This window comes from Lontra canadensis, unplaced genomic scaffold (assembly GCF_010015895.1).
Source record: "Lontra canadensis isolate GAN:19392208 unplaced genomic scaffold, GSC_riverotter_1.0 scaffold199, whole genome shotgun sequence".
Lineage (NCBI taxonomy): Eukaryota > Metazoa > Chordata > Mammalia > Carnivora > Mustelidae > Lontra > Lontra canadensis.
The window spans coordinates 643585-668674 of NW_022631193.1; the positions used below are offsets into that span (position 1 = coordinate 643585).

General features: G+C 38.2%; 1 protein-coding gene across 1 annotated transcript in view; it reads left to right on the top strand.

Annotated features, from left to right (window-relative positions):
* The window catches only part of LOC116861473 (olfactory receptor 2G6), a 57921-nt gene extending 42065 nt beyond the window's left edge, over window positions 1–15856 (top strand). Inside the window, exon 2 of the mRNA XM_032848094.1 lies at window positions 14905–15856. Coding sequence (XP_032703985.1) covers window positions 14905–15856 — 952 coding nt within the window. The remainder of the gene's footprint in view (window positions 1–14904) is intronic.
* Window positions 15857–25090: the final 9234 nt, after the last annotated feature.

A 25090-nucleotide genomic window follows, 5' to 3' on the forward strand; every position in this document is an offset into this window, starting at 1 on the left:
GAATGTTGAACCATCCTTGTTGCCCACGGATGAATCCCACCTCGTCATGGTGGATAATCTTTTTAATGTGTTGTTGGATCCTGTTTGCTAGGATCTTGTTGAGAATCTTAGCATCCATATTCATCAGGAATATTGGTCTGAAGTTCTCCTTTTTGGTAGGGTCTTTGCCTGTTTTGGGGTTCAGGGTAATGCTGGCTTCATAAAAGAGTCTGGAAGTTTCCCTTCTGCTTAAATTTTTGAAACAGCTACAGGAGAATAGGTGTTATTTCTTATTTGAAAGTTTGGTAGAATTCCCCAGGGAATCCATCAGGTCCTGGGCTCTTGTTTTTTGGGAGGTTTTTGATCACTGCTTCAATCTCGTTACTAGATATTGTTCTTTTCAGGTTGTCAATTTATACCTGGTTCAATTCTGGGAGTTTATAGTTTTCCAGGAATGCATCCATTTCATCTAGGTTGCTTAGCTTATTAGAATATAACTGTTGATAATAACTTCTCATGATTGTTTCTACTTCCTTGGTGTTAGTTGTGATCTCTCCCTTTTCATTCATAATTTTATGAATTTGGACTTTCTCTCTCTTCTTTTGGATTAGTGTGGCCAATAGTTTATCGATCTTATTAATTCTTTCAAAAAACCAGCTGCTACTTTCATTGATACATTCTACAGTATCTCTGGTTTCTACCTCATTGATCTCAGCTCTAATCTTGATTATTTCCCTTCTTATGTGTGGAGTTGGTTTGATTTGTTGTTGATTCTCCAGTTCTTTAAGGTGTAGAGACAGCTGGTGTATTCTGGATTTTTCAATATTTTTGAGGGAGGCTTGGATGGCTATGTATTTTCCCCTTAGGACTGCCTTTGCTGTATCCCATAGGTTTTGGACCAAAGTGTCTTCATTCTCATTGGTTTCCATGAATTGTTTCAGTTCTTCTTTGCTCTCCTGGTTGATCCAAGCATTCTTAAGCAAGGTGGTCTTTAGCTTCCAGGTGTCTGAGTTCCTTCCAAACTTTTCCTTGTGATTGAGCTCCAGTTTCAAAGCATTGTGATCTGAGAATGTGCAGGGAATAATCTCAGCCTTTTGGTATCGGTTGAGTCCTAAATTTGTGACCCAGTATGTGGTCTATTCTTGAGAAGGTTCAACGTGCACTTGAGAAGAATGAGTATTCTATTGTTTTAGGGTGGAATGTTCTGTATATATCTATGAGGTCCATCTGGTTCAATGTGTCATTCAATGCTCTTGTTTCTTTATTGATTTTCTGCTTCGATGATCTGCCTATTACTGAGAGAGGCATGTTAAGATCTCCTACTATTAATATATTCATATCAATATGACTCTTTATCTTGATTAACAGTTTTCTTATGTAATTGGCTGCTCCCATATTGGGGGCATAGATATTTACAATTGTTAGATCATCTTGGTGGATAGTCCCTTTAAGAATGATGTAGTGTCCTTCTGTACCTCTGACTACAGTCTTTAGTTTAAAATCTAATTTATCTGATATGAGAATCGCTACCCCAGCCTTCTTTTGAGGCCCATTGGCATGAAAGATGCTTCTCCATCCCTTCACTTTCAGTCTGGGTGTATCTTTAGGTTCAAAATGGGTCTCTTGTAGACAACATATGGATGGGTCCTGTCATTTTATCCAATCTGCAACCCTGTGCCGTTTTATGGGTGCATAGGCAATTCACATTGAGAGTGATTATTGATAGATACGTTTTTATTGACATCGTGTTACCTTTGAAGTCTTTCTTCCTGTAGATTGTCTCTATATTTCTGTTCAATGCTATTCTTAGGATTTTTCCTCTTTTATAGATCCCCCCCTTAATATTTCCTGCAGTGTTGGCTTGGTGGCTGCATTGTCTTTTAAGCCTTGCCGGTCTTGGAAACTCTTTATCTCTCCATCCATTTTGAATGTCAGTTTGCTGGATAAAGTATTCTTGGCTGCATGTTCTTCTCATTGAGTGCCCTGAATATATCTTGCCAGCCCTTTCTGGCTTGCCAGGTTTCTGTTGACAGGTCTGACTTTATTCTGATGGGCTTTTCTCTGTAAGTAAGGCTCCTCTTTGTCCTAGCAGCTTTCAAGAGATTATACCTACAATTATGATTCCTCAATTTGACTATCAGTTACCTTGATGTTTTTCTGTAATCTATAATCTTGGGTGGAGACCGTTTGGCCTCTAGTACATGAACGCTGGTTCCATTCATGAGATTGGGAAAATTTTCATGAAGAACTTGTTCCACTATATCTTCTAGACTTCTTTATTTCTCCTCCCCTTCAGGGATTCCAATGATTCTGACGTTGGAATGTTTCATGGCATCATTTATTTCCCTGATTCAGTTTTCGTGGTTTCTAAGCTGTTTGTTCCAGGCTTCCTCTTGATCCTTTCTCTCTATCTGTTTGTCCTCCAGATCACTAATTCTATCTTCTGTTTCAGTTACCCTAGCTTTGAGAGAATTTAGATTAGATTGGAACTCATTGAGAGCTTTCAGCTCAGCCCTAACATTGTGAACATTTTCCCTGGTCGCTTTCAGTTCGGCCCTAATCAATTCCGTTTGGTCATCTATGGCTTTCTCCAACCTAGCTATTCCTTGGATAATTGTTAGCCAGAATTCTCTTTCCGACATATTGTCTATGTTGATAGCCATTAGCTCTGTTGCAGAAGTCCCATCCTCTGTATTTTTCTTCTGTTGGGCATTCCTCCTCCTAGTCATTTTGGTGAGAGTTGACTGAATGGATGTAGCTGGATGTATCAACCGTGGTGCAGTCAAGGTGCACCCTGGAACGCTTCTGAGCAATCAGGATCCCCCACCCAAACGAGAGAAAAGAGAAAAGAAAAAGAAAAAAAGAGAGAGAGAGAGAAAGACAGGAAAAAAAGGGAAGATAAAAGAGAAGGTTCAGCCCAAATGGGCCCCAAGGTAAGATTTAGGAAGTATACAAACAAAAACAGACAAACAAAAAGACTGATAAAAGTATATGACAAGAGAGGGAAAAAAAAAAATATATATATATATATTTATATTTATTTATTTATAAGCAAATAAAGGAAGAACCTCATCAAAAAGAACCCCAAGTGTAAGATTTATATACTCTCTGGACAAACACAAAAACACAGAAACACTGGTGGAAGAAAAAGATGGGAGAGTGGTTATAAATTCTCAGTGTGGGCGAGGAAGGTTGTTTTGATTCTTCCTGGATGTATCTTGATATCTCTGTTAAAGGACTCAACTTTCCTAAGATAAAGGGGGGTTAAAAATTGGTTTACCTATAGGGGTAGCATTGATTGGGGAAAGGGGATTACCTTGAAGTTTAACTCTATATGAGTATTAGAAAATAAAAATAAAAAAGGAATAAACTAGACTAAACTAAACTAAAATTAAAAAAATAAATAAATAAATAGAAATGCAAAAGAAAAACACAGGTGTATGAATCAAAAAGTTCAGGTTAGAAGGTTATTATGGAGTTTGATGTACTGGACATCTCACTGTGATGGTAAATAGGTTAAAAAATTATCTATATAAAAAAAAATGAGCCAGAATAGTGGGAATGAGTTAAAAATAAAAGTTGGCCTATGAAGTAGTGGTGGTTGTTTTCTTGTCTTTTATTTTTTTTTTCTTTCCTGGTTGGTTTTCTGGGGGAGGGGCCTGCCACGTGGGTTTTCAGTCAATGATGTTCCCTGAGTTAAGTCCTCCTGCCCCCCTCAAGGGGGTGGGCTCTGAGGAAACTGGTTTTTTCAGGCTTTTGTTCTTTGGAGGTTTTTACGTTTGTTCACTTTTTTTTTTCCTTGCCTTGACTGCTTTTGATGATTTCTGTTGGTTTAGAGGAGAGCGAACTGCACTCTGACCTCCCTCTGAGAGAGAAGCCTCAGTCTGGCTGCAGAGCCCAAATAAATTCCCCCTTGGCTGCTGGCAGAGCAGGTTCCGAGTCGCGGTCCCTGGGGATGCAGGATTTTCTGTTTGTACCCAAAACCACAGCAGTGGCGCCTGTCTGGGCAGCTCCAGACTGCCACAGAAGTTCCAAGCAGTGATCGCATGCTGAGATTTTCCTGCTGGCCCGGGCTGGGAGTGCCTGGTCTTTCTGGGTCTAAGAGCGCTCGGCTTGTGCGCACCTCTCTCAGGGGATTATGTGGGGTGCGTGTGCATCTCAGGCTCTGGTGGAATGGCGCGGGTCCAAGAGCGCGGGACGGGGCGGGGATGTCATGTCTCAGGCTCTGTATCACCTGCCCTCTGGCTCTGGAGCCTCTGCCTTCTGGCTCTGGAGACTCTGCCTTCTGGCGAGGCTCCCAGCCCCTCACAGAAGCCAGACCCCATGCGATCTGGGGCACGCTGGGAGGCTCAGGACCAAGACCTGGTTTCTCCGCCACACTCTCTCTGGCTCAGCGCCAGGGGAGGCTGTCCTGGGTGTGGGGACTTAAGCCCCTGTCCCTAGCCGCCCTGATTCCCGCAATTCCCCCCCCCCCGCAATCCTTTGCTCTCTTTGAGTGCTTTCAACCAGACTCCAAGTTAATGCTTGTCCCCAGACGCAGTGCGCCCTCAGATTGGGGTATTACTTTCCAACTGGTTGCCTCTGGTGGCTCCCTCCCCCACTTCTGATATCTGTCCGAAGTTCCCACTCCGCTTTACCTGCCCACTGGCGTCTTCTGCCCCTGTAGAGATCCAGACGTGTATAATTGTGGTCTCAGGCTGTTTTCATGGGTGATGGGAATTCTTTAGTAGGTAATCAGCTCACTTTAGGGTACAGGTTGAAAGGCGCCTCCTCCTACTTCCCCGCCATCTTGTCTCTTCCCTAGTTATATATTTCTTTTTGTTTTTGTTTATGGTCTCTTTTTCTTTGTTAAACATCTCATTTTGTTCATTTATTACTATTTTCCTAATTTAATTTAGTCCTTTATCTGGGTTTTCTTTAATGTACTGAACTTATTTAAAAGAATTATTATGAATTCTTTGTCAATCAGTTCATAGATCTTTCTTTAGGATGTGTTATTGAAGCTGTGTTGGTTTCCATTAGTAGTGTCGTGTTCCCCATTGTCTTCAAGATCCTTGCATCTTTATGTTGGTGTCTGCACATTTGAGAAAGTGGCCATTTGTTACATGATTCACATGTTCATTTTGACAGAAAATGATCTTTACCAGTCATCTCAAACTGGTGTTCCAGTCAGGCTAACTTCTAGTATACATGGGGAAGAGGGGCATTCTACTGAAGTCTCTGGTTTGGTGAAGACAGTGAACCTTGAGATTAGCTAAGATCTCTATCTAAATTATGGTTCAGCAGATCAGCTGGCTGGGCTCTGTGATCTGGCACTTCCACTACCAGGGTTTATGGCTAGGCCCTCTGAATGGGAGAGATCACTGGCTAGTCAGGTGGGCTTTCCAGTTAGACTCTATAGTACAGCATAGTAGTTGGCTGGGCTTTACACTCAGGCGGGACCACTGACTGGGCTCCCTGGACACACAGGGATGTATGCTGTGATTCTTGCCCAGGCAATGCCACTGGCTACATTCTGTAAGTTCTTGGGATCTCAGGCTGAGCTCTGTGAAGAAGCAGTGTGACTGGCTAAATTCTGTGATCATACTGAGCCACAGCCTGGACTCTGTAATCATCCCTGGTCAGGCAATATCCCAGGTTTTACTCCCTTAATAGGTGATGTCACTGGCTGGGCTATGTTTTCAGAAAGTCTACATTTGAACATAGCTACAGATGGACTAAATGATCAGGTAGGTCCACTGGCTGTGATTGGTGGTCCCAGGTAAAATGAGGTTTCAGGCTATGTCCCACATTTGGGTGGTACTACAGACTGGAATAAATAGTGTTGTCCTCTCTCCTCTGTAGTCAAAGAGGGTCACAAGGCTTGGAGCCACAAATGGACAGGACCACTGATTAAGGACCTTAGTCAGACAGAACTGCTGATTGTGCTCATTGGCCATATATGGGATTGTATATATCCCATATACAATGGTTGTAGCTGCTGGCTGGGTTTTTTGGTCAGGTAAGGTTGCCGGCAAGGAGATGGTTTTATCACAAATGCATATGCACCAGCTTGTGAGGCTTTTTTACACTTTTTTTTTTTTTTTTTTGTGCAAGGGAGATCCTAGGTGATCTAACCCTTCCAATTTCCTCAGCATTCTCCATGACATGAGAAAGAAATGGGGCTGCTGACAAATGCTCCAGAATTCCAAGGAAGTTTAATGTCTGCCTTGAAATCTCTTTTCTTGACTATAGAAATCATAGGCCAAACAGTAGTGTTTACTGGGGAGGAATGGCACAAAGTTAAACTTCTACTCTTCTATCTAGTGTAGATGGTTTTGGTTTGCATGCTTTAGGGGGCTGTTTCAGTCTCACTCCTGGGTTTTGAGTTTTTTATGGATGTGTTGTTGTCTGTGGATAGTTGCTAATTCATATTTCTGTAAGGGAGACTAAACTCTGATGTCAACTATTCCATCACCTTGCTGATGTCACTTCTAAATGATTTTGTATATCCCTTTAAAAAATTATTTTTGAACTTCTACACTGGTGTGGGCATTGTGTCAAAAATTGGGGAAATACAAGTGATAAAAATAGGTAAAATGTCACAATTCTTATATTTACATCCTATTATGGAGAAGAGATAATAAAGTCATGATAAAAATATGAGAAATGATTAACGTGAATAAAAATAAAACAGGGTAAGGAGCATATGACAATTTAACATTAACTTATAAAATAAGACTTCTCTAATAATCAAATAATGGAGAAGAGACCTAAATGAATTGAAAAAAAAAAAAAAAGAGGCCACAATTTATCTGGTGAAAGAGACTGCCAGAGAGAGAGAATAGTAATATTTTCCCTTTACTAAGTATGTTAAACCCAATGATACTTATTGATATATCTAATAAATTTATATTGTATTATCTTGCATTTTTTACTAATCTATATCATTTTATTGCTTTATTTTAAAGACTTTTTTTTACTATGGGGTCTATGTCTATATAACCAATTTTATATATTCGTTCAGTTTTCTTTTAACAACACATTCATAAGGTATAAATTATACTTTATAAAGAGTAACATGCCCTTTGTTTTATTTCTCTTTATGCGATGTGTACTGGTTCCCTAATATAAACAAGATAAAATACCTTTCAAATATCTTTTCTCTTTTTTTATTATCCAATCCTAGCTCATATTTCCTAGTGTTTGTTACTCTCTATCTTTAAATATGCTTCATCTTTCACTACTTGATTTATTAACCCTAGATTTTTTTTTACTGCCAAATATTAACCATGAAGCAACCATTCAGTTTAATCTTCATTATTTTTTTCAAATTCTTTCCTGACTCAAGCTAATTCCCATTTTACATTTCTCTGTTCTCTGGCAATGACCTCTTCTTGACAAGTCATCAAATCTCTGACTCTTGTATTTCAGCCTCATGATGTTTTCTCACTGTCAAAACTACTTTATTAAGAAATGTTTTTCTAATTGTAAATAAAGTTTCGGTATTGTATTAGGATTTAAATCTGGCTTGTGACAACAAATTTCAGATCAATCTATTTGCTCTCCTAAAAAGTTTGCTAATTATTTTTTGTTGTTGTTTCCTTTTCTCTATAGTATTTTTGGTAAGAAAATGCATTTTCATATGTTATTATTTAAAGATTTAATTTGTTTTTACCATTATTACCAGTTAGATTCCATGAAGTTGCTGTCATGGGGGAATCACATTTCTCAAGTTCTACTGCTTTGTCATATTCACTCCCATAATTTTCTCGATGTCTTATGTCTTTCTAATTTCTTGTTCTTAAATTTAAGTGTAGTTTACACACTAAATTACATTGGTTTCATGTGTAAAATATAGTGATTCCACAGATTTATACATTATACCATACTGACCACAAATATAACTACTGTCATTTTACAATGTTATTACAATATCATTGACTATATTCCTTATGCTGTCCCTTTTATCCATGTCTTACTCATTTCACAACTGGAAGACCGTTTATCTCCCATTCTTCTTCACTCACTTTGCCAATTCCTTATGTCCTTGCCTTCTGGTAACTATGTTTCTTTCTTCTCTGTATTAAGGTCTGATTCTGAGTTTTTTGTTTGTTTGTTTAATAATTTATTGTTTATTAATTTATTTTAGAGTACACCCACATATGAGTGAAATTGTATGGTATTAGTCTTTCTCAGTTTGAGTTATTTCATTTACCATAATGCCCTCCAGGTTTATTTGTGCTGATGCAAATGACATGATTTCTTCTTTTTATGGCTGCATAGTATTCCCGTGTGTGTGTGTGTCTGTGTGTGTGTGTGTGCCATATCATCCGTACCCATGTCTCTATTGATGGACACTTAGTTTGCTTCTGTATCTTGGCTATTTGAAATAATGTTGCGTTAAGCACACTGTTTTCCATACTGGCTACACCCATTTGCATTACTATCAGTGGTGTACAAGGATTCCTTTTACAACAAACAACACTTGTTGTTTGTTCTCTGTTTAACACTAGCCATTTTGACTGGTTTGAGGTGATAGCTAACTGTGGTTTTGATTTTCATTTCGGGATGATTAATAATGTGGAGCATCTTTGTATATGTCTATTGGTCATCTGTATGTCTTCTTCAGAAAAATATCTATTCAGGTTCTCTGCCCATTTTTTAATCAGATTGTTTTGTGGTGTTGAGTTGTATAAGTTCTTTACATAATTTGGATATTAATTCCCTATGAGATATACCATTTGCAAATATCTTCTATTCAATAGGTTGCTTTTTTGTTTTGTTTTGTTAGTTTCCGTTGCTGTGCAAAAGCTTTTCATTATGGGAGCTGGGTGAACCTGTGGTGGGTATTATGGTGGACACATATTCCATGGAGCACTGGGTGTGGTGCATAAACAATGAATCTTGGAACACTGGGAAAAAAATAAAATTTAATTTAAAAAAAGCTTTTCATTTTGATGTAGTCTCACTAGTTCATTTTTGCTTCTGCTTACCTTGCCTCAGGAGACTTATCTAGAAAAATGTTGTGACCAATTTCAAGGAAATTACTGCCTATTTCTTCTTCTAGGATTTTTATGATTTTAGGTCTCACATTTAATCTATTCAGATCTCACATATTTAATCTATTTTGAGGTTATTTTTGTATGGTAGTAGAAAGTGGTCCAGTTTCATTATTTTGCATATAGCTTTCCAGTTTTCCCAGACCGTTTATTGAAGAGTCTTTTTCTGATTGTATATTCTTGTCTCCTTTGGTCATAGAATAACTAACTATATAATTGCAGGTTTACCTCTGGGCTCTTTATTCTGTGCCATTGATGTATGTGTCCATTCTTTATGCAGCACCATACTGTATTGATTACTATACTTTTGTAGTATAAACTGACTTGTGAACTTAAGATATCTCCAGCTTTGTTTTTCTTCCTCAAGATTGTTTTGACTATGGGTGCCTGGGTGGCTCAGTGAATTAAGCTGCTGCCTTCGGCTCAGGTCATGATCTCAAGGTCCTGGGATTGAGCCCCACATTGGGCTCTCTGCTCAGCGGGGATCCTGCTTCCCCCCCTCTCTCTCTGCCTGCCTCTCTGCCTACTTGTGATCTCTCTCTCTGTCGAATGAATAAAATATTTTTAAAAAAAGATTGTTTTGACTATTCGTGGTCTTTTTGTTTCCATACAAAGTTTAGTTTTATTTGTTCTAGTTTCTGAAAAATGTTGGTATTTTGATAGGGATTGCTGTGAACTTATAATGTCCTTTAGGCAATATGGACATTTTAACAATATTAATTCTTCCAGTCTATGAGCATGGAATTTCTTTCCATTTACTTATGTCATATTTGATTTCTTTTACCAGTGCTTTATAGTTTTCAGAGTACAGGTCTTTCACTGTCTTGGTTATTTGTTTTAGGTATTCTATTATTTTTGGTGCTGTTATAAATTGAGTTCTTTTCTTAATTTCTCTTTCTGCTACTTTGATATTGGTGTGTAGAACCACTATCATTTTCTGGGTATTAATTTTGTTTCCTGCAAATTCACTGAATTCATTTGTCATTTCCAGTAGCTTTTTTTTTTTTTTTGGATTTTTCTATATATAATATCATATCATCTGCAAATAGTGACAGTTTAACTTTTTCCTTACTAATGTGGATACCTTTAATTTTTTTCTTGTTTGATTGCTGTGCCTAAGACTGCCAGTATTATGTTGAATAAAAGTCATGTCTCACTTCTTATTACTTTATTATCCCTGGCCATGACTGGTATGGTGATCTACTCAGTTTTGACAATCCTTCCTCTTAGCTCCACCATCTCCTTCCCAGGCTCTCTCCAAGCCTTTCTTTTGATGTATCTTCTGATTTCTCTTTGCATTTTGCCTATCAGACTTCTGCACAGGTATTCACATTAATGGAAAAAAAAACTCTTCTTATAAGGAAAAATATTTTCTGATATTTTTGGAGTGCTGCTTCTATCAGTGACCTTGAATGTTGCTCTTCTTCTTTTCAGGACCTTCTGTTCCCATTTTTGGTTTTCAGCACAAATTTTTATGAATCACAGTACCTTTTTTTCTCTATTACATGACATTTGCATTTGGTTGGTTTTCTTTGTCTCCTGATTATAATGAAGATGTCATTTGTACTTTCTTTTGTTACTCCTTGTCCTGAATGTTTGGTATATATTTAAAAATTAAAATAGAATAAGATTATAAAATTAATTAAAGTTGTGTGCTAGCACCCATAACTTCCTTACTTATATTAGAAAAGTTTTACTGTTTGCCTCTGTGAAGAAGCTGCTGATTGAGATTTGGGGACACCTTGGTGTCTCAATAAGTTACGCATCTGCCTTCAACTCAGGTCATGATCTCAGGGTCCTAGGATTGAGCCCTGTATCACACTCTCTTTTTAGCAGGAAAGCTGCTTCTCCCTCTCCCTTTGCCTGATGTTCACACTGCTTGTGTGTTCTCTGTCTTTCTGCAAATCAATAAATAAAATAAATGAAATAAGAATTTAAAAAGAGGGGCACCTGGGTGGCTCAGCGGGTTAAAGCCTCTGCCTTCAGCTCAGGTCATGATCCCAGCGTCCTGGGATCGAGCCCCACATCGGGCTCTCTGCTCCGCGGGGAGCCTGCTTCCCTTCCTCTCTCTCTCTGCCTGCCTCCCTGCCTACTTGTGATCTCTCTCTCTGTCAAATAAATAAATAAAGTCTTTAAAAAATAATTTAAAAAGAAATACTTTTCTTTATTATGTTCAGTCAGCCAGCATAGAGTAATACTTTTTTAAAAAGGGTACAAAAGATTTTCATTAGGGTACTTCTGCAGAGTTCCAAATAGTAGAAAATGATGGTGACTGGGAGAGAGAGGTAGTGCATATGACAAGGAAACATTGAAAAAATACATACGTATACACCCACACATATGTGTATATGTATATAATTAAAAGAAAACATTTTCTGAGTATATGATTAGTTAGTATGGATATCCCTCATTTTATTAGCAAAACTAATAGCTAATATGATAAGCCATGAACAAAATGCCTGTAAGATCAAAGATTTTTTTCCCTTTTTCCTCTAAATTATTCTATCTCAAATAAAAACTTTTTTTTTGATAGCTACTCAAACACAGGGGGATTTTTTACTATTTGTGCCTTACCTTAAGAAGGAAAATTATGTTACACAGTTCTGAACTCAGATAAATTTCTATATTGCTGTAATAAGACAGTATCCTATGAACTTTATATGTTATACACAAACGTCTCTTTATTATATATTTTATATATATTTGTATTCAAAATATATAATATATAATACATATATAATGTTTAAATTACATGTGTTATATTTATATATTCATAAATATATAAAATATAATTTATATGTATGACACATTGTACATATATTCATAAATATAAAGTATACATATTTTATACTTATATATACTTATAAGCATATATATACTTATTATATATACTTTATGTGTAAAGTATATATAATAAGTTTATAACATATACTTTATAAGTTATATATTTATGAATAGATAAATAGAACATATATATAATTTCAGTAGTATTACAAATCACAAGGAATCAAGCATAATTTGAGTAAGAGGACCTATATAGGTTTAACATTTTATCATTTCATCTTGATTAACAAAGATATATACAAATAAACATTTCTTCTTTTTTTCAAATAAACTCTTTTTTTAATTTATTTTTTTTAATTTTTTTTCAGCATAACAGTATTCATTGTTTTTGCACCACACCCAGTGCTCCATGCAATCCATGCCCTCTCCAATACCCACCACCTGGTTCCCCCAAACTCCCAACCCCCGCCCCTTCAAAACCCTCAGATTGTTTTTCAGAGTCCATAGTCTCTCATGGTTCACCTCCCCCTCCAATTTCCCTCAACTCCCTTCTCCTCTCCATCTCCCCTCATCTTCCATGCTATTTGTTATTGAGAGCACCAGATTTAGAGTAGGTTTCATTTTGAGTTCCATTTTCTCCTCTTTTCATGAAAGTCTATAGCTTTGATCTTAATGATGCCATGCATCAAATGTTAAGCCCCTAATGTCCATTGACCAGCTTTGGCTAAATGTGTAAGTCTTCATTTTAACTAAATTTTCTCATTGATTTTCACTTGGATTATGATGTAATTTTATGCATGCACACAATTATAGATATGGAATAATATTTGGCAATATAACTTTGATAGTAGTCTGAATATTGATCAAGATATTTGATTACATCTTAAAATAAAATATTTGCATAAAAAGAAAACAGGAGGTGAATTATTTTCCTGCATAAATAATTTTAATATTCAAACATATCACTTAAAAATTAACAAAATATACAAATACATAGAAAAAATAATAAATGCAAATAACAAACAACTTCCTTAAAAATAAATATTAAAGCAATATTTTCAAAAATTACATTAGAAGCTAAAAATAATAAAATATAATTTGTTCATGGTAAGTTGACATGAATAGCTTTCAGTCATGTCAGGAAGAAACATTGATTATAGTACATACATAAGATTGGCAAGCTTAATGTCATACATTTTGTCAACTAGTCCTATTGGGGAAAACTTTAAAGTAAATAAATAAAACTTTAAAGTAAATAAAGTATAAGTAATTGTATTTTTTTACAATGTTATCATTTATGGTAATAAATACTAATCAACTTCAATTACATTTAACAAAACAATTGCTAAAACAAGTTGTTTCTTCTAGTGTACTTGGCAGTTAACAATGATATTTGGATCAAGATAGTATAAATTAATGTTATTTTAAAAATTTATATATCTATAAACATTCGGGTTTATAGATATATAAATTTTTTAAATAGCAGCAATGTCTACAATAGCCAAACTATGGAAAGAACCTAGATGTCCATCAACAGACGAATGGATAAAGAAGATGTGGTATATATACACAATGGAATACTATGCAGCCATCAAAAGAAATGAAATCTTGCCATTTGCGACGACGTGGATGGAACTAGAGGGTATCATGCTTAGCAAAATAAGTCAATCGGAGAAAGACAACTATCATATGATCTCCCTGATATGAGGGAGAGGAGATGCAACATGGGGGGTTAAGGGGGTAGGAGAAGAGTAAATGAAACAAGATGGGATTGGGAGGGAGACAAACCATAAGTGACTCTTAATCTCACAAAACAAACTGAGGGTTGCTGGGGGGAGGGGGATTGGGAGAGGGGGGGTTGGGGTCATGGACATTGGGGAGGGTATGTGCTATGGTGAGTGCTGTGAAGTGTGTAAACCTGGCGATTCACAGACCTGTACCCCTGGGGATAAAAATATATTATATGTTTATAAAAAATAAAATTTAAAAAAAAATTTATATATCTTATTTTTCAAATATTATGTACTAAAACATAATGTGTTCAAAATAAATTATAAGCAAAAATAATAAATACTAGGTGACTATAAACAGCATTGAAATATTTCAAAAATTAATACTCATCATTTGTTTTTTGTTTGGGTAACGCACTTATTTATTATTTATTTATTTGTTTATTTTAATTTTTATTTGACACAGTGAGTGAGTGAGAATGAGAGAGAACACAAGTAGGGGGAGAAGAAGCAGACTATCCACTGAGAAGGGAGCCTGATGTAGGGCTCAATTGTTTTGGTAACTCTATCTCTCCTTCTATCTGAATGATATCCTTGCTGTATAGAATACTCTTGGATGCAGATTTTTCCCATTCTGCACTTTGAGTATCTGATGCCACTGTCTTGTGGCTTCCTAAACTTCTGTTGAGAAATCTCCAGCTTCCCTTGTAAGTTAGGACTTCTTTTTTCTTGTTGCTTATAAGATTTTTTTTTCTTTAGCAGAATATTTTGCAAATTTAATTGCAATATGTCTTGGTGTTGGCCTGGTTTTGTTGATTTTGATGGGAATTCTCTATGCCTCTTGGATCTGGATGTCTGTTTCCTTCCCCAGATTAAGGAAGTTTTCATCTCATTTCTTTACTTAAATTCTCTGCCCTTTTTCTCTCTTCTTCTTCTTCTGGGACTCCTATAATATGAGTATTACTATGTTTTAGGGAGTCACTGAATTCCTTAAGTCTATTCTCATGTTGCAGAATTCCTCTGTCACTCTTTTGTTCAGCTTCATTATTTTCCATTTTGTCTTCTATATCATTAATTCATTCATCTGCTTTTTCCAGCTTGCTGTTCATTGCATGAAGCCTGTTTCCAAGAGAAAGTATTGTGATGGTGTTTTCATTAGTGCTGTAGCCATTTGAAAGAGGGATATGTGCTCAAGGAAACAGAAGGAGGAGGCATTTTCCATCAAATAACACACATTGAGAAAATTACTATCAGTCTTTACAATATGAATGTTATAAAAGGATGTTAGATAAACACCACAGTTTACCATTGTTCACCTTATCATCGTTTTTCCCTAGAATATTAATCCTTTTATAAATTGAACTCTACAGGACAAAGGAGGAAAACAACAACAGTTCTGAAAAGGGATTTCTTCTTCTGGGGTTTTCAGATGAGCCCCAACTAGAAAGGATCCTTTTTGTCATAATTTTGCTTTTCTACGTCTTGAACATTCTGGGGAACACTGCCATCATTTTGGTATCTTGTTTAGCCCCCAAACTCCACACCCCAATGTACTTTTTCCTCAGCAATCTCTCTTGTGTGGACATTTGCTTTACCACCAGTGTTGCCCCACAGTTGCTGGTTACCATGAATAAGAAAGAAAAAAACATGAGCTATGGTGGATGTGTGGCCCAGCTCTATGTGGCCACGGGGTTGGGCTCCTCTGAGTGTATTTTCCTAGCAGTCATGGCTTATGACCGATATGCTGCTGTCTGCCGGCCTCTGCAGTACACAACTATAATGCATCCTCAGCTCTGTGCATCCCTGGCCAGTGTAGCATGGCTCAGTGGACTCATCACCTCCTTAATTCAATGCTCCCTTACTGTTCAACTGCCCCTTTGTGGTCATCGCAAACTGGACCACATTTTCTGTGAGGTTCCTGTGCTCATTAAGCTGGCCTGTGTGAGCACAACTTTCAATGAAATAGAACTCTTTGTGGCTAGTGTAATTTTTCTAATTGTACCTGTGTCACTCATCTTAGTCTCCTATGGCTTTATAACAAAAGCCGTGCTGAGGATAAAATCAGCAAAAGGGTGCTGGAAGGCCCTTGGGACTTGTTCTTCCCACCTGATTGTGGTCATTATTTTCTATGGAACCATCATCTTTATGTACCTTCATCCAGCCAAAAGTAGCTCAAAAAAACAGGGAAAATTTGTCTCTCTTTTCTACACCATACTCACCCCACTCTTAAACCCCATTATCTATACCTTGAGAAACAAAGATGTGAGAGGGGCCTTGAGAACATTGCTAATGAGAAATGTTCTTGTTTCAGAAAATATATGACTGTAGGTATAACACTAGTGGGCTATTCTTAGCTCACAGATTATTTGTTCTTAAGTACTGGGTTGTTTTTTAAAAATGCCATAAGGAATAGTAACAGACACAGAATTCTGTAAGAAGCTGACATACTCAAGTCACCGTGGTTTTTCATTCTTTCCAAACATCTTTTGAATGAATCCAAGATCTTATGTTCTATCTACTTTGCTCTTCTTCAACCATGGTATCAAATCAATTTTCATGCACAGATTGTTTCACTCTGGAGTCTATGTGTATCTTGTAAACTTCTGCTTATACATAAAAGCCCAACTGAAATGTTACCGGCACTCCCTAGTTTTCTTGAATTATCATTCACCTCACCTTTAAAAAAATTATCATAATATATGTTCCCATGAAACATGAAATATACTTTATTTCTGTATTTTCAAACAATGTGTGTACATACATACACACATAATATATATGTTGTATATCATGTGTATATATGTATATTTCCAAGTTTATAACATATTATATGCATATATATGACATGATCTATAACATACATATTATGTATATGTGTGCATATATGTATAATATTCATATATGTACATATATATAAAGTAAACTCAGAAATTATATATAATATGTAACTTTCCCCATTAGTTTAAACTAGAGAATGGACAGATTTCACTCTGTTGGCTTATTTGTATTATGAAAAACATAAACCTACTTCAGAATTGTGATACACTGATTACATTTGTAATGTAAATTATGACTTTATTATTAAAAAAGTGAAATGAGTAAGTTTTTATTAAGTTGATCAGTTCACATATTATTTATTCCCCTTCTCATAAAGGATTTAGAAATTGAGTGAAAGTGAAAGAAAAGTGTGTCATTCTTTCTGTCTTTCTGTCCAAAGAGAGTGAAATTTGTTAACTTGCCAAATCAAGTACTTGAACAGAATTGTGCAGCTATAGGAAAATTGATTTAATCTACAGTCTTTTACTTTCTTTTTTTATTATGACACAACAAGGCAAAAAGAAGCATAAAAATATCAATGAAAATAAAAAGCATAATTCATACAGAATCTGTGTGGGCTTTCATATGATTTAAATTTACAATGACAAAAAGGAAAACAGGATCATTTAAAATTCTTCTTTGTATCAAAATCACGTTGTCAGTCTACAAGAGCTGAAGAGAAAATTTAGACCTGTCTCTACATCCAAAGACGTTTATTTTTTTTATTTTTTTAAAGATTTTATTTATTTATTTGACAGACAGAGATCACAAGTAGGCAGAGAGGCAGTCAGAGAAGGAAGCAGGCTCCCTGCTGAGAAGAGAGCCCAATCTGGGGCTTGATCCCAGGACTCTGGGATCACGAGCCGAGCTGAAGGCAGAGGCTTTAACCCACTGAGCCACCCAGGTGCCCCCCAAAGACAAGTTTAAAGACAAAAACGCTGCACACATATGAAAAAAAAATCAGAAAAACTTTCTAAACAAATTAATTAAGACCTCTATAAAGATACCTTGTGAAATGTATACCCTTTAAATACCTTGATAGCAACAGAAATAATGAATATTAAATTTATGAGAAAGAAAAAGCATAAAAGACTAGATGAATTTGCCTTCTAGAATTTTCAAATATGAGAAACACACACACTAATGGGAGTAACCTAGTGGGAACAGAGTGGGACATGTTAAGGGACACAATCTTTCATTTATAATACTCAAGATGAGAAGAAGTTGTATAAATAACCTCTTGTTTATAGAGGCATTACTTCTTTATATCCAGAAAAGCATGGCAAGAGAAAACACAACCCACATGTCAAAGTTGGTGGGAATGCAAGCTGGTGCAACCACTCCGGAAAACAGCACGGAGGTTCCTCAAAAAGTTGAAAATAGACCTACCCTATGACCCAGCAATTGCACTACTGGGTATTTACCCTAAAGACACAAATGTAGTGATCCGAAGGGGCACATGCACCCGAATGTTTATAGCAGCAATGTCCATCAACAGATGAATGGATAAAGAAGATGTGGTGGGGGCGCCTGGGTGGCTCAGTGGTTAAGCCTCTGCCTTCAGCTCAGGTCATGATCTCAGGGTCCTGGGATCGAGTCCCACAACGGGCTCTCTGCTCTGCAGGGAGCCTGCTTCCTCCTCTCTCTCTCTCTCTCTGCTTGCGTCTCCACCCACTTGTGATCTCTCTCTGTCAAATAAATAAAATCTTTTAAAAAAAGATGTGAGATATATATATATATATATATATATATATATATATATATATAATGGAATACTATGCAACCATCAAAATAAATGAAATCTTGCCATTTGCAATGATGTGGATAGAACTAGAGGGTATTATGCTTAGCGAAATAAGTCAATCAAAGAAAGACAACTATCATATGATCTCCCTGATATGAGAAAGTGGAGATGCAACATGAGGGGGTTAGGGGGTAGGAAAAGAATAAAAGAAACAAGATGGGATCTGGAGGGAGACATAACATAAGAGACTCTTACTCTCACAAAACAAACTGAGGGTTGCCAGGGAAGGGGATAGGGAGAGGGTGGTGGGGTTATGGACATTGGGGAGGGTATGTGCTATGGTGAGTGCTGTGAAGTGTGTAAACCTGGCAATTCACAGACCTGTACCCCTGGGGCTAATAATACATTATATATTAATAAAAAAAATTCTACTTAGGAGACAAGATGGCAGAGAAGTAGGAGGAGGCCTTGTTTCAACCTGTACCCTAAAGTGAGCTGATTACCTACCAAAGAACTCCGATCACCCATGAAATCAGCTTGAGATTAGAATTATACACTTCTCAAACTCTACCAGGGCAGAAGATGGCAGTGGACAGGTAAAGAGGAGTGGGAACATTGGACTGATATCAGAATATAAACAAAAGGGGAGGGAGCCACCAGAAGTGACCCATTGGAAAGTAACACCCCAACACGAGAGTGCCCTGTGATTGGGGACCAGCATTAACTTGATGTCTGATTGAAAGTACTCAAAATGAGCAAAAGATCTTAAGGGGAAATTGGTGGAATTGAGCGGTTAGGGACAGGGACATAAGCCCATGGACCCAGGACAGCCACGACCAGCAAGGAGCCAGAGAGTGCAGTGAGAAGCCAGGTCTTGGTCCCTGAGCTGCCGGCCTGCCTGAGATCCTCTGGATGGCAGTGCCCATGAGGGTGAGGAAGTCTCTTATAACCACCCTTCCATAATTCCAGCTGGCAGAATGACAGCTTTTTGCACTCTGCATGCATGCTGTGTGAGCAGGGTCTGAGTCATGACCCACAGTCTACCCTGAGAGAGGTCCATGCAGGTGCCAGCTAGCTGGTCCTCTCTAGGACCCAGAGAGTCTGAGCACTCTCAGCCATGGCCAGCATGAAAATCTCAGTGCGCTTTCTCTGCTTGGGACCTCTCTGGTGGACTGGAGCTGCCCAGACAGCCAAGGCTAATATTTCTCATGGTTTTGTGTACAAGCGAGAGTTCCTGTGACCCCAGAGACCTTGACTGGGGACGTGCTCTGCCAGCAGCAGAGGGGGAACTTATGTGCTCTGGATCACCCAGAGGGGAAAAGACTGAGGCTTCTCTCTGAGAAAGAAGTCTGGGTGCAGTTTGCTTTCCTCTAAACCTCCTAAGAACAGAAAAAAGCTGCCACGGAGAGAAAAAATAAACAAACAACAAAACAAAAAACATCCAGAGACTAAAATCCTTAAAAACCGGTTTCCTCAGAGCCCAGGACTCAACTCTAGCAAGAATCCCTGAAAAACCACGTGGCAGGCCCCTCCCCCAGAAAGCCAGCCAAAAAAACAAAAGACAAGAGGAAAACCACCACTACTTCATAGATACAACTTTTGTTTTTAATTCATTCCCACCATTCTGGTTCTTTTCATTATTTTAATAATTTTTAACCTATTTACCATCACAATGAGATGCTTAGTACATGAAATTCCATAATAACCTTTTAACCTGACCTTTCTTGATACGTATACCTCTGTTTTCCTTTTGCTTTTCTATTTTTTAATTTTTTAAATTTAATTTAATTGTTTTTTTAATATTCATATAGAGATAAGCTTCTAGATGATGCCCTTTTCCCAATCAATGCTACCCCTATAGGTAAACCAGTCTTAATCCCCCTTGATCTCAGGAAAGTTGAGTCCATTAACAATGATATCAAGATACATCCAGGAAGAATCAAAATAACCTTGCTCACAAACACTGAGAACTTATAACCACCCTTCCATAATTTTCTTCTGTCAGTGTTTCTGTGTATACGTTTTTATTCTGGTAGTATATAAATCTTATACATCGGGTTCATTTTGATGGGATTCTTTTATTTATTTTTTATTTTTATTTTTTCCCTTCTCAACTACTTTTGTCGGCCTTTTAGTTTCTCTGTTTTTGTTTGTATATTTCATAAAACTTACCTTTGGGGCCCGTTTGGGCTGGGCCTTCTCTTTTGTTCTATCTTTCTTTTTTTTCCCCCGTCTCTCTCCCTTTTTATCTTTTTTCTTTCTTTTTGGTGGGGCCTCCTGATTGCTCAAAAGCATTCCAGGGTGCACTGTGCCTGCATCACAGTTGACACATCAGTTACACATCCGTTCAGACATCTCTCACCAAAATGATTAGGAGGAGGAATGCCCAACAGAAGAAAAATTCAGAGACTGGGACCTCTCCATCAGAGCTGTTGGATATGGACATACACAGTATGTCAGAAATGGAATTCAGGCTAACAATTATCCAGGCAATAGCTAGATTGGAGAAAGCCATTGATGACAAAATGGAATTGATTACAGCAGATGTGAACGCCACCAGGGATGATGTTCACCATGATCTCAATGAGTTACAAGCTAATCTACATTCTCTAAAAGCAAGGGGAACTGAGGCAGAATAGAATTAGTGATCTGAATGACAACGTGATAGAGAAAAAGGATCAGGAGGAAGCCTGGAAAAAGCAACTTAGAAGCTATGAAAACAGAATTAGGGAAATAAGTGATGCCATGATATGTTCCAAATGAGAATTATTAGAATTCCTGAGGGGTAGGAGAGAGAAAGAAGACTAGAGGATATAGTTGAAGAAATTCTCCATGAAATTTTCCCAATCTGTGATTGGAACCAGCGTTCTTATGCTAGAGGCAGAAAACGCTGCCTCCAAGATCATAGAATCTAGAAAGACCTCAAGACAGATGATTGTGAAAATGATGAATCATAATAGTAGACAGGAGCTCTTGAAAGCACCTAGAGGGGAGATATCCCTTATGTACAGAGGAAAGACCATCAGAATAACAACAGTCCTGTCCACAGAAACCTGGCAAGCCAGAAACAGCTAGCAAGACATATTCAGGGCACTAAATGAGAAGAACATGCAGCCAAGAATATTTTATCCATCAAGAATGGCAATCAAAATGGATGGAGAGATAGAGTTTACAAGACCGGCAAGGTTTAAGAGTATGGGACCACCAAGCTGACACTGCAGGAAATATTAAGGGAGGTTATATAAAAGAAAAAAAAAATCCTAAGAATACCATTAAAGAGAAATATATGGAGACAATCTATAGAAACCAAAACTTCACAGGTAACACGATATCAATAAAAATGTATCTTTCAATAAGCACTCTCAATGTGAATGGAATAAAACGACACAGGGTTGCAGATTTGATAAAACTACAGGACCCATCCATATGCTGGCTACAAGAGACCCATTTTGAACCTCAGGATACATCCAGACTGAAAGTGAAGGGATGGAGAAGCATCTTTCATGTGAAAGGGCCTCAAAACTAGGCTGGGGTAGCGATTCTCATATTAGATAAATTACATATTATACTGAAAGCTGTAGGCAGAGATACAGAAAGACACTACATAATGCTTAAAGGGTCTAACCACAAAGAAGATCTAACAATTGTACATATTTATACCCCAATATGGGAGCAGCCAATTACATAAGAAAACTGTTAAGATAAAGAGTCATATTGATATGAATACATTAATAGTAGGAGATCTTAATGCGCCACTCTCAGTAATAGACAGATCATCCAGCAGAAAATGAATAAAGAAACAAGAGCATTGAATGACATATTAGACCAGATGGACCTCACAGATATATACAGAACATTCCACCCTAAAACAACAGAATACTCTTTATTCTTCAGTGCACATGGAACCTTCTCCAGGATAGACCACATACTGGGTCACAAATCAGGACTCAACTGATACCAAAAGACTGAGATGATTCCCAGCATATTCTCAGATCAAAATGCTTTGAAACTGGAGCTCAACTACAAGGAAAAGTATGAAATAAATTCAAACACCTGGAAGCTAAAGACCACCTTGCTTAAGAATGCTTGGATCAACCAGGACATCAAAGAAGAACTTAAACAATTCATGAAAACCAAGGAGAAGGAAGACACTTTGGTCCAAAACCTATGGAATACAGCAAAGGCAGTCTAAGGGAAAAATACATAGCCATCCAAACCTCCCTCAAAAAATTTGAAAAATCCAGGAGGGACAAGATGGCGGGGAAGTAGGAGGAGGCGCCTTTTCGACCTGTACCCTAAAGTGAACTGATTACCAACCAAAGAACTCCGATCATCCATGAAATCAGCCTGAGATTAGAATTATACTCTGCTGGATCTCTACAGGGGCAGAAGACGCCAGTGGGCAGGTAAAGCAGAGTGGGAACAGCGGACTGATATCAGAAGATAAACAAAAGGGGGAGGGAGCCACCAGAGGTGACCAGTTGGAAAGTAATACCCCTAACATGAGTGAGAGTGCCCTCCGTCTGGGGACCAGCATTACCTTGGAGACTGGTTGAAAGCACTCCAAAAGAGCAAAGGATCGCTGGGGGGGGAGATTGTGGGAATCAGGGAGGCTAGGGACAGGGGCTTAAGTCCCCGGTCCCAGGACAGCCTCCCCTGGCGCTGAGCCAGAGAGTGCAGTGGAGAAAACAGGTCTTTGTTCCTGAGCCGCCAGCGCACCCAAGATTACATGGGTTCTGGACCACCTGAGGGGATGGGAGTCACGCCGAACAGCAGAACACACTAGCCCTGCTACAGAGCCTGAGATGCGCACGCCCCTCATGCACCCGTGAGAGAGGTACAAAGGCCCATCCAGAGCTCTTAGACATGCGCCATTGTTTCAGAGCCTAAGACACACGCCCCAAACTCTCCCCTGAGAGAGGTGCGCGAAGGCCCAGCCTGGTGCTCTCGGACCTGAGCCCCGGTCTCAGAGCCTGAGATGCGCGCAAGAACAGCCTCCCCTGAAAGAGGTGCACGCAAGCCAGGCGCTCTTAGATCCAGAAAGACCAGGCACTCCCAGCCAGGGCCCCGGGAAAATCTCAGTGTGTGATCGCTGCTTTGAACCTCTCTGGTGGTCTGGAGCTGCCCAAACAGCTGCCACTGCTTTGGTTTTGGGTACAAGCCCAAGATCCTCTGTCCCCAGGGACCGTGACTCAGAACCTGTTCTGCCAGCAGCCAAGGGGGGATTTATATGGGCTCTGCAACACCCACAGAAGAACAGACTGAGGCTTCTCTCTGAGAGGGAGGTCAGGGTGCAGTTTGCTTTCCTCGAAACCAGAAAAACTATCAAAAGCGGTAAAGGCGAGAGGAAAAAAAGAAAAAAGAAAAAAAGGTGAACAAACATAACAACCTCCAGATAACAAAAGCCTGAAAAAACCGGTTTCCTCAGAGCCCACCCCCTTGAGGGGGACTGGAGGACTTAACTCAGGGAACATCATTGACTGAAAACCCTCGTGGCAGGCCCCTCCCACAGAAAACCAACCAGGAAAGGAAAAAAAAAAAAAAAAAAGACTACAAGAGAACCACCAAAACTACTTCATAGGACAACTTTTATTTTTTAATTTGTTCCCACTATTCTGGCTCATTTTTTTATATACATATTTTTTAACCTATTTACCATCACAGCGAGCTGTCCAGTACATCAAATTCCATAACATTCTAACCTGAACTTTTTGATACATACACCTGTGTATTTCTTTTGTTTTTCTATTTTTTGAAATTTCTTAAATTTTAGATTAGTTTAGTCTAGTTGATCCCTTTTTTATTTTTATTTTCTAATATTCATATAGAGTTAAAATTTAAGGTAATCCCCTTTCCCCAATCAATGCTACCCCTATAGGTAAACCAATTTTTAATCCCCCTTTAGCCTAGGAAAGTTGAGTCCTTTAACAAAGATATCAAGATACATCCAGGAAGAATCAAAACAACCTTCCTCGCCCACACTGAGAATTTATAACCAGTCTCCCATCTTTTTCTTCCACCAGTGTTTCTGTGTTTTTGTGTTTGTCCTGAGAGTATATAAATCTTACACTTGGGGTTCTTTTCGACAAGGTTCTTCCTTTATTTGCATATATATACTTTTTTTCTCTTGTTATATATTTTATCAGTCTTTTTGTTTGTCTGTTTTTGTTTGTATACCTCATAAATCTTACCTTGGGGCCCATTTGAGCTGAACCTTCTCTTTCATCTTCCCTTTCTTTCCTATCTCTCTCTCTCTCTTTTTTTTTTCTTTTTCTTTTCTTTTTTCTCTCATTTGGGTGGGGGATCCTGATTGCTCAGAAGCATTCCAGGGTACACCTAGACTGCACCACGGTCGATACAACCAGCTACATCTGTTCAGTCATCTCTCACCAAAATGACTAGGAGGAGGAATGCACAACAGAAGAAAATTACAGAGGATGGACCTTCTGCAACAGAGCTAATGGCTATCAACATAGACAATATGTCGGAAAGAGAATTCAGGCTAACAATTATCCAGGCAATAGCTAGGTTGGAGAAAGCCATGGATGACCAAATGGAATTGATTAGGGCCGAGCTGAAAGCGACCATACAGGATGTTCACAATGTTAGGGCAGAGCTAAAAGCTACCAGGGCCAAGGTTCACAAAGCTCTCAATGAGTTCCAATCTAATCTAAATTCTCTCAAAGCTAGGGAAACTGAGACAGAAGATAGAATTAGTGATCTGGAGGACAAACAGATAGAGAGAAAGGATCAAGAGGAAGCCTGGGACAAACAGCTCAGAAGCCACTAAAACAGAATCAGGGAAATAAATGATGCCATGAGACATTCCAACCTCAGAATCATTGGAATCCCTGAAGGGGAGGAGAAAGAAAGAAGTCTAGAAGATATAGTGGAACAAATTCTTCAAGAAAATTTTCCCAATCTCGCGAATGGAACCAGCGTTCATGTACTAGGGGCCGAACGGTCTCCACCCAAGATTATAGATTACAGAAAAA